This window comes from Ipomoea triloba, chromosome 10, assembly GCF_003576645.1.
Source record: "Ipomoea triloba cultivar NCNSP0323 chromosome 10, ASM357664v1".
Lineage (NCBI taxonomy): Eukaryota > Viridiplantae > Streptophyta > Magnoliopsida > Solanales > Convolvulaceae > Ipomoea > Ipomoea triloba.
The window spans coordinates 21904909-21915341 of NC_044925.1; the positions used below are offsets into that span (position 1 = coordinate 21904909).

Sequence of the window (10433 nt, forward strand, 5' to 3'; positions counted from 1 at the left end):
TTAACGGAAAAAACGGACATAAATGAGGGGTATAACTTTCATTCACATTTATTATGTTTTTAGATATTTAGATATATATGATTCCTCAAAATATTATTATTATTATTATTATTATTATTATTATTATTATTATTATTATTATTATTGTTATTGTTGTTGTTGTTGTTTTTATTTTTGTTTTTGTTTTTAGATTTTATTCATTATATGTGATTAAAAAATTTCACTGTACTCCACACTGTTTTATGTCTTTGTTGGGCAACCTTGTTTGACCTAATTACAACACAAAATATGTTAATGTGGCTTTTTCTTTTGTTTTTGTGTAAGCTTTTTTTTTTTTTTTTTTTTAAACTCAATACAAGTATTATTATAATTTAACTTATTGAGTTAATTCTAGAAATGATTCATCAATCATTTACATTTTTTAAATTTTAAATTCAAATTGTAATTAGACTATAATTAGTCTTCAAACTATCAATTTTATTTTAAATTTTATTCTCCGATCCATTAAGAAATCTATTTGAGAGGTCAATTATAAGAATATAAGTGTAAAATTCTACCTTTCACGTCTCTCTCCTAAAAGAAAAGAATTATCTCCCATTTGGTGACTCGTCTCTCTCTTTAATAGAAAAGAATGATCTCCCATTTGGTGACTACTATTGCCTTTTCCAAGTTCCGATCCTTTTTAGGTTCTGTTGCATGTGTTTCCTTCCCCTTTGATTTATCATATGCAACAAGCTAAGAGCCACTTGATTCTTCTTGTGAGCAACCTTGAGGACATGCAAAAAGGCATAAAAATAGGATTTTATATTTTTACTCTCAAAATTAACGCCTCCCAAAAGGATTTTTGTAAGAGTGGACCAAATTCGATAGTGTAAGGACTACTTATGATCAAATTGAACATTGATCATAAATTGAAATACGTTAATCGTTGAGAATTCAATTTTCAAATTAACTATATATTATAACGATAATGTATAAAATTACAACTATTAAAACTAAACTTACATTTTCGACAAATTACACCATTGAACTATGATTAGATTGGAACAATTGGATCGCTCTAATTTCACTATCATTACTCTAACTACTTCAATGTCACCACTCTCCTAAATGCACCGTAGAACACTCCCAAAGTCAATTCGGGTCTTTTCTTCTTTATCATTACATCAAAAGATTAGATGACTGGCTAATGTAGCTCTTAATTATTAAGATTTGGAGAAAAGAGTGGCCTACAATGGTACAATTAAGAATATAATAATTGATTAGTGAGAAAAGATGCTGAGGATTTGGCTTAAGAGTTGGTTTAAGTAAATAACACATAGATGGAATGTCTCTACCCGAAGCTCCTTTAATCAAATGGTGGTCCTATTGACATTTGCTTTACTGCTTTTAACAGTAATCTCAATTAGTGTCACAAACACTGGTCAATTATTGGCCTCTCATTATCTATCAAATGGATCGGCATGGACCCATCTTTCTATTATTAGAACTAAGAAGTTTAATCTTCATTTTTTCCTTTTCGGCTCCTAATTTCCCCTTAATTTCTTGGTTAGGTCCTACATACGTTTTTGAAAACTTTAGACATCATCAGTCGGGTCAGGACAGTCACACCCATTTTATTCACTTTTTAAAATATTGTTTTGCTATAGATATTGATTTAGTGAATAAGAAGTCTCACTTAAAACTTACTTCTAACGACATGGTACAATTCAATTCCTGTCACGAACATTGAAGGGTTTGGGTTGAGCTTATTGTGTGCAAAATTGTACAATTATTTGGTGTTGAGTCTCGAAACCAATTGTCTTCATTTACCTTCTCATTATCAAGGACTAATTATTATAATTGTATTATTTATCTGCTATCATTCTGCTCTTTCTCTTTTGTTAGTTGTAGACGAAGCCTGTAGTCTGTTGTAACTTTCCTTAGAATCTTGGTGTATAGCTATATATATTCAGCTATATTCTAAAGGTGGGTTCATGAGATACATGATATAGTATGAAACCGGATAACCTAGTTATAAAAACAAAAAAATTGTTTTGATTTTAAACTCATATATAATTCATCAACTCTAATCTCATCCAAATTAGTGTTCAATATGAGTATGCAATAATCTTTCCATTTCATATATAGTTCATACTTCCCATTTGTTGTTTAGTCTTCTGGGGTTGAACATAATATATTAAAATTATTTTTGAAAAAATTGTGTAATAAAATGAGTGACTTGATGTTTGATGTTTGAATATGGGATATATCGATCTACTAATGAAGTAGTACACAAAATCAGCTTAGTTGGAGTGAGTAGGCATACACTCTCATCCCTTAAAAGAGGTTTTTGAAAATTCAAATTCCTCCTCAAATGAGAAAACTAATATGGTTAGCATTTTATCTCTTAATTGGGTCGGTCAAATAGAAATGTGAATTAGTTTCAATATGATACGGACTAGGTCCACTTATGATTTGATATATTATGCATTCAAAACTGATAATGGATAAATTAAGTAGAAAAAATTGAAGAGGTTAATGGTTTGAAACTTTGAATCCTACCTCAATCCTTACCATGTTTTCCCTTCTTCTCCTTCTCCTTCTCCTTTATCATTATTATTATTATTATTATTATTATTATTATTATTATTATACAGATGCAAGATGCGATTGATCAATTATTTATCGGCTATATATATATATATGAGGGGGCCGGGGAAGATTTGAAAATACCTAGTAGTAGTGGAATTAGTGGTGGAAATGAACCGGCCTATAGAGTTAGATATGTCCTCAACAACATGTTAGGCATGAGATCTAATAAGATATTGCAAATGCTATATGAGAGAATCGTAATCAATGAGGTTATGTGTATTTTGTTTTGTACTCAAATTATGTACTAAAGTGAATAAGTGATTGAAACTTGAAAGAGTTATAATTTATTTAGTAATATGTTTTTATTGACTTTTGTTACCTTTTACACAATAAGTATTATTGTATTGAATTTATTTTTATCTAAATATTGAATATGGAAAATAAAATAAAAAAATTAGAGAAATAGACAATGAAAATTAAAAAATTGGAGAATTGAAAAATTGAAAAATTGAAAAATGAAAACCAGAGATATGAACAAAGAATTGAAAATGTGTCGTATCTCACTATGACTAAAAGTATTAATTAGTAATTACTACTTACTAAGGATGCTAGCGAATATAGCTTTCAGTAAAACTACTCGTGTTTGTGTTCGGTAAGCGTTCGTTTATTAACGTAAACAAACATAAATGAACAAATTTTAGAGCTCATCAATTAATAAATGAACATAGTATGAACATTTGTAGGCTTATTTGCTAAGAGCTCGTGAATAAACTCGTGTGTGTTTGTTTAATAATGTTTATGAACAATCTTGTTTAGTGTTTATTTAATTTAATAATGTTTGTGAACAAGCTCATTTAGTGTTCGTTTAAAAATGTTCACGAACAAGTTCATGAACAAGCACTTAGGTTTATATTCACCCCTAGCCTTTTCATATTCATTTTCATATGATAAAAGGGTTATTCGAGTCGTGTGTAACAACACACACTTTCCTTAGACTCACCCCTAGCCTTTTCATATTCATTTTGCATGCGAAAGAGCCTCTACACTATACAATTCAACCTCTTTCTAAAGGCTCTTGTGTATACAGTGGTGCAAATTAACTCACTTCCCAAATTAATGTGGGACAAGTGTTTTTTTAAAGTCTTTCCATCTTTATTTTTCAACTCAAATGTGTATACTTTAAGAATCAATTTATCAGTCACTCATTATCTGTTTTGAACGTAGAATATATCAATTTCTTCGTTTCACTGCAAAAAAGTGCAAATTCACTTTGATCCAATCCAAATTGAAAGTGGACCCCACATATATATTTGTACCATAAGATAGCCACTTAAAATGCCATTTTATACTAAAATTCCAACATTGTTAACTTATAAATACTAAATTTATATAACTTTAACCAAATGATGAGTTAGCTTAGAAATTAGATGGTAAGGCATATGATTCCCCTTTAGATGTTAGGGGTTAATATCCTACAACATATTTTGTTTTTGGCCTTTTTTGAATATTAATAGTGAGATTATAATTGTTATTAATGAGATTAATTTCTAATTCTAATTGGATTTTTATTTGTAACATTGAGTTTTTTTTCTTGTTTCTTAATATTAATAGTGATATGAGTGATTTATAAAGTGTTTTTTATTCGAACTATTTTATTAATTATATTTCATATTTAGTTTTGTTTTGAATATTTTTTTCTTATCTATCTCATTTTGATGTGTATTTTAATTTTTTCATCCCTAGTCAACATTCAACAATATTGATGACTCGGCTCTAAGTATTTTGTATTTTTTAAAAATATTTCATTGGTTTTTAATATTTTGCCCCCACCGGCGAAGATATTTGGATATAATTGAATATGCCTAAGAATGTGTGATATCCCAATTTATAGGAAAAAGTGTCAAATTAACCCCATAAGTATAGTGGATAGTGCAATTAAACCCCCTAAGTGAAAAAAAGCTTCATTCAAGCCCCCTAAACTTGCAAAAAAGTGCAATTGAGTCTTAAATGACTTGTTTAGCAGGTTACTGCTCCTTGGGTTAAAATTAAGTGCAAAATTTTGTAATTTGTAACACATTTGATCATGCTATCCAATTAATTTATATTTTAAAATGATTTAAATAATTTTTAAATAAAAATTGTTTTCATAAAAAAAAAAAAAGCAAAAGTCGACAGTTGGCTTTTTGTGTATGTTTTTTTAATTATTTAAAATAATTATTTTTATATTATTAAAATAGGTTTGTAAAATTATTTTAAATAATTTAAAAATAATTATTTTAAATAACTTTAAAAAAATGAAAAATAAAATTACACTTTTCGTTTATCGGTTATAAGGTAATTGTATAATTCATCCCTATTTGTTATTAGTAAATTGACGAAAATTACAATTTTTTTTTGTTTTGATTTTTTAAATTATTTAAAACAATTATTTTTTTAATTATTTAAAATAATTTTACAAACTTATTTTAATAATATAAAAATAATTATTTTAAATAAATAATTAAAAAAAAAACATACACAAAAAGCCAAGGGGGACTGTCGACTTTTGTTTTTTTGTTTTTTTTTTTGTTCTTAAAAATTTTTTTATTTAAAAATGATTTAAATCATTTTTAAAATATAAATTAATTTGATAGAAGGATCAAATGTGATACAAATTACAAAATTTTACACTTAATTTTAATCCAAGGAGTAGTAACCTGCTAAACAAGTCATTTAGGACTCAATTGCACTTTTTTGCAGGTTTAGGGGGCTTGAATGGAGCTTTTTTCACTTAGAGGGCTCAATTGCACTATCCATTATACTTAGGGGGCTAATTTGACACTTTTTCCCAATTTATATTAATATCATTCTCAAAAGTATTAATAATTAACCCCTGAGTTAATTAATTAGAATCTTTTCTTAATTAAAATCCCCAAGGATTGCATTAAAATTCATGAGCTCCATGTAACAATTTGGCTTGAACACAGAAGATTAATGTCATGTTATCTCTATAGTTGCATGCCCCTCATTCAATCATGTGGTGATCACCTAAACATGCCAAAGGAAATTTCTATCGTGAGACCTTCTCATTGATCCTTGTTAGTTAGACAGGTCAAGTCGTAGATAACTAGGTCTGTAAGTATAACAATTTCAATTATAAGTATTAGACTATTTATCATTAGTAACAATCATGTACCCTAAATAGTATCACAATTTCAATTATAAGTATTACAATATTTATCATAAGTAATGATTTATTTTTAATTCAAATCGATATTAAATTTTCTACAATAAGTATTACAATTTCTTTTCTAAGTAACCTTTCATATATAAGTACTACAAGATTTACATTAAAATTACACTTTGTAAGTATCACAATTTTAGTTATAAGCTAAGTCTTACAATATTTAATTTATCATTAGTAATAATCATTTTACCATAAATAATATCATAATTTCACATATAAATATTATAATATAAGTCAAATTATGCGTTGCTCCACCTTTATTTACGTAGTATTTGAGTAAAAAACAAGCATAAATGAACACAAAAATGAAGCAATTTATTGACATATCAGACATATAAATGTTGGCCGTAACAAATGGAAAAAAAATGTTAGTATTTGAGTAAAAAACAAGCATAAATGAACACAAAAATGAAGCAATTTATTGACATATCTGACATATAAATGTTGGCCGTAACAAATGGAAAAAAAAAATGTTAAAGAAAACTCAGAAGAGATTTTATAATACATTTGGGCCATATATATGCATATATGGATCATTTACACTTCACAAAGCTTTGAAGGCCTCAATACTATAAGAGTCTATGCTTAATTTTTATTTTTAAATCAAACAACGCAACTTCATTAAATTAAATCTTCAATACAAGAAGGAATGGAAAGAATGTCAAATAAAACGATCAGACCGAGAACGAGCAGCCCTAACTAATACATGGTCAGCCTTATTCACTGATTTAGATATAAATTTAAAAGATATTGTATCAAAGTGTCGACACAACTCACGAAAATCCTGAAGAACACACCCTGTAAATGATAGATCCGGTAAATTGTCATTGAGTAAATTGCATACCATCTGACAGTCAGTATAAATAATGATTTTAGAATGGCCTCGCTCCTTGACCCAAGAAAGAGCCTCTTTGATTGGTACTGCCTCCATAAGATGAGCATCAGGTAAACATCTACTTTGTCCACTTTTCGCAGCAATAAACATCCCATTATGCTTAATTAGTCCTATATATACTAGTTTTTCACGCGTATTGCACAAATAGAATAATGCTCAATATTTATTTTTAAATAAGTATTTCAAAGTATATATCAATACAAGATTATATATGATATGTTCATGCATAGGTAATTGAATGTTGAATTTGTTTATCTAAATCGATAATTCAAAGTATATCAATGTAATTATATAGGAGAGATTGATTATAATTGTCATTAAAATAAATGTTTGCAACTTTGTAAAAACTCTAGTCTAAATAAATACTACTTTTTGTTTGAATTTCTCTAAGGCTTCATAATTCTCTTTTGGGTAGCATTGTCATTGTCTTCATCTTCAATACTTGTCATCTACTTTTTTATTGGTAGTGTGTCATGTGCAATTGGGTTTCTGGTGGTAGTATAGAGGGCAACGTCATGCAATGCGATTATGGTGTAGGAAGCTGTGGATTTTTTTTGTTGTGTATATGAATGGATCTTAGTTGTACTATGAACTTTTGATCTTGCAAGCACTAGTTGATATTTGGTAGTGGTAGTTAATTTTCCCCTTACATGTTTCATGTGTTGTGAGGTGTGTGTCATAAATTCTCATGTGAAAGACTGAAAGTATGAAACAAAATATTAATATTTATTATATTTGTAGAACAAAATATTACTAATGTAATATTATTATTATTATTTAATAAATAAATAATAATACTAATATATATATTTTACGTGACAACTTTGTTTAGTAAATTAGTAATATAATATTAGTATAACATAATTATACATATTATTTATTTATTTTTTATATTACTCAAATAAATAATAATACTAATATTTTTTTTGAAGAATAATACTAATATTTTATTAATAAATAAATAATAATACTAATATTTTATATAAAAAGACAAAAAATTCTAATAGTTAACGGTAGGTTATTTTGTTGAAAACAATAATTGTTGGATGAAAATTGGTAGTAATTAAACATGTGGACTAAAACTGTAGTTTTGTTAATCCTCGTGGAACCAAACTTGATATTTGCTTTGATCTTAATTATGAAAGGACACAAACACCATTAATAATTGTAGATTCTGGCGTGGCCTAATCGGAAGAGTGATCGGAGTGAAGAATTTTGACTTTAAAAAAAATAGTGGTGGATTAAAATTGGTAGGGATTAAACATGTTAAATAAAAATGTCATTTTAATTTGCTAATGTTAATGAGACCAAAATTGGTATATTGAAATTCGACGCTGGTGGACTCGTGGTAATGTAGTTGGCAAAGGGAGAAGGGCAATTCTGGCAGACAAAGAAGAAGTATGCGCATCTATCGTTCAAGAGTGGACCAAAGGCAAGCAACGAGAAACGGTCTTCTTTTTTCCGACAACCTTAAACTGATTAACCACCCAACCATTAATATTATAACATCCTCTACGCGCTCTAAATAATAAACGGTCTTTCTTCAATTCCCAAATATATTACCAGTTCCTTCTACGCGCTCTAATGTTCTCTGATCTCTCCTCACAAATCACAAAATTCGTAACTGAATTCTCCACCCAACAACGTTAGTTAAACAAACATGACGGATCAAGGTTCGTTCTTGAACCGCATTAGCATCCGCCGCAACCAGGTGGTCTCCGTCGAGAGCAACCCCCATGACCAAGAGCTCGAAGACCTCGAATTCTTCCAGAAACACGTCGCCGACCGCTTCTCCGAGCTCCTACCCGCCACCAAAACAGCTGACGGCGACGCGGCCGACTCGCCCGCGTGCGACCACGCGCCTCTCCTCTCCATCTCCTGGTTCCGGAAACTTCTAGACGCATTCCTCCTCTGCGAGGCCGAGTTTAAAGCCGTGGTTCTTATCGGGCGTGACCCGTTGCAGTTCTCGAAGCCGCCGCTCGATCGGCTCATCCCCGATCTCCTTGACCGCTCCGTTAAGGCGCTCGACATTTGTAACGCCGTTAGTCACGGCGTTGAGCTGGTGAGGCACTGGCAGAAGCTCGCGCAGATCGCCGTCACGTCTCTGGAGCAGAAGCCGTTAGGGGACGGGCAAGTGAGGCGCGCCAAGAAGGCGTTGAATACGCTGATGACGTCGATGACGCTGGACGACAAGGAGAACAACGCTAGCCACGGGAAACTCTCCGAGCGGAGCTGGTCGTTCGGTCGGCGCGGGACCGGGGCGTCTAATAACAAAGACAGAGCCGCGGGGAGTTTCCGGTCGTTGTCATGGTCCGTGGCCAAGTCCTGGTCGGCCGCCAAACAGATCCAAGCCATGTCCTCCAATCTGGTGGCGCCACGTGGCGGCGAGACCACGGCCTTGCCGGTTTACATCATGAGCACCGTCCTAGTGTTCGTTATGTGGGCCTTGGTTACGGCGATCCCGTGCCAGGAGCGGACCGGGCTATCCACCCATTTCCCGTTCCCCCGACAGCTGACCTGGGCACAAGCCATGATCGGGCTCCACGAAAAAATCGCCGAGGAGTGGAAAAAGAAGGAGAAGAAAGGGGTGTCCGGACTACTAGAGGAGGTGCAAAGGATGGAGAAAGCGGCCCAGTCATTGATCGAATTCGCGGACTCGTTTCAGTTCCCGTTGGAGGAAGAAAAGGCGGACGAAGTGGCGATGCAAGTGGCGGAGATGGCGGATATTTGCCGGAAAATGGACGACGGGCTGGTTCCATTGCAGCAACAAGTAAGAGAAGTGTTTCATAGGATCGTGAGGAGCAGGGCTGAAGTTTTGGACGTTCTTGATCAAGTTGGGAAAATGTCCGCCCCCGTTCCATATTGAGACAGACAGGACAGGCTTTCCAAATTTTGATCCAATTTTGCGCCCACTGTATTTTTAGGATTGTTTTGATGAATTTGTAGGTACTTAGAGTTTACACCTTTAAGATCTTATTAAAATCTTTTTATTGAGATCACAATTTTTTCCATATCCTGACTTAGAAAATTAGAAATAAGCAGAATTGCACAATTGTAAATTCTGAAACTTTTTACGCGTTTTTCTTATTTTCGGTATTATCTTAAATTTCTATCAATAGGTAATTATTTAGACAAATTATCCAACATGCCAATGATGTCAATCACATCTTTTTCCATAATTTTCAAAAGAAAAAATATTATTTTTTTGAATGAAGAAGGATTATCCAATCTTAGACTATTGATCATGGTTCACCTAGTCTTGTAAGGTAGACAATTGACATAATGTATCATTCTAATATACAAAAAGTTCATTCTTAATACATTGAATGTTTTTTTTTTTTTTTGAAAACAATACATTGAATGTTCATGTTTTGAAAATTCATTATTTGTGTATTAAATGTACGTTATTTGATATACTATCAAATAATGAACTTTCTCTACTCAAATACTCCGTAATAAATATTCAATATATTAAAAATGAACATTTATTCATAATTCAAATTTCAATGTGGATCATGCCACTATATAATTTTCCTTACCCAAAACATGGATGAAAATATGCAAATTATACTTGGATCAAGGTTTACCTTACTTTGTGGTCCATGGTCCAAAACAACACATTCAGATATATGCATACAGTTAACCTATTATGTACATTCCGTTTATTTAGAGGTACATAATATATTAATTGTAATATATATATATATATATATATATATATATATATATATATATATA

The 10433-nt window shown here is 31.2% G+C and overlaps 1 protein-coding gene across 1 annotated transcript; it reads left to right on the forward strand.

Annotated features, from left to right (window-relative positions):
• Positions 1-8245: 8245 nt before the first annotated feature.
• Positions 8246-9730, forward strand: LOC116033539. Its single transcript, XM_031276288.1, has one exon. The coding sequence runs from the start codon at positions 8356-8358 to the stop codon at positions 9559-9561; it is 1206 nt and encodes a 401-aa protein (XP_031132148.1). The 5' UTR covers positions 8246-8355; the 3' UTR covers positions 9562-9730.
• The last annotated feature ends 703 nt before the right edge of the window (positions 9731-10433 follow it).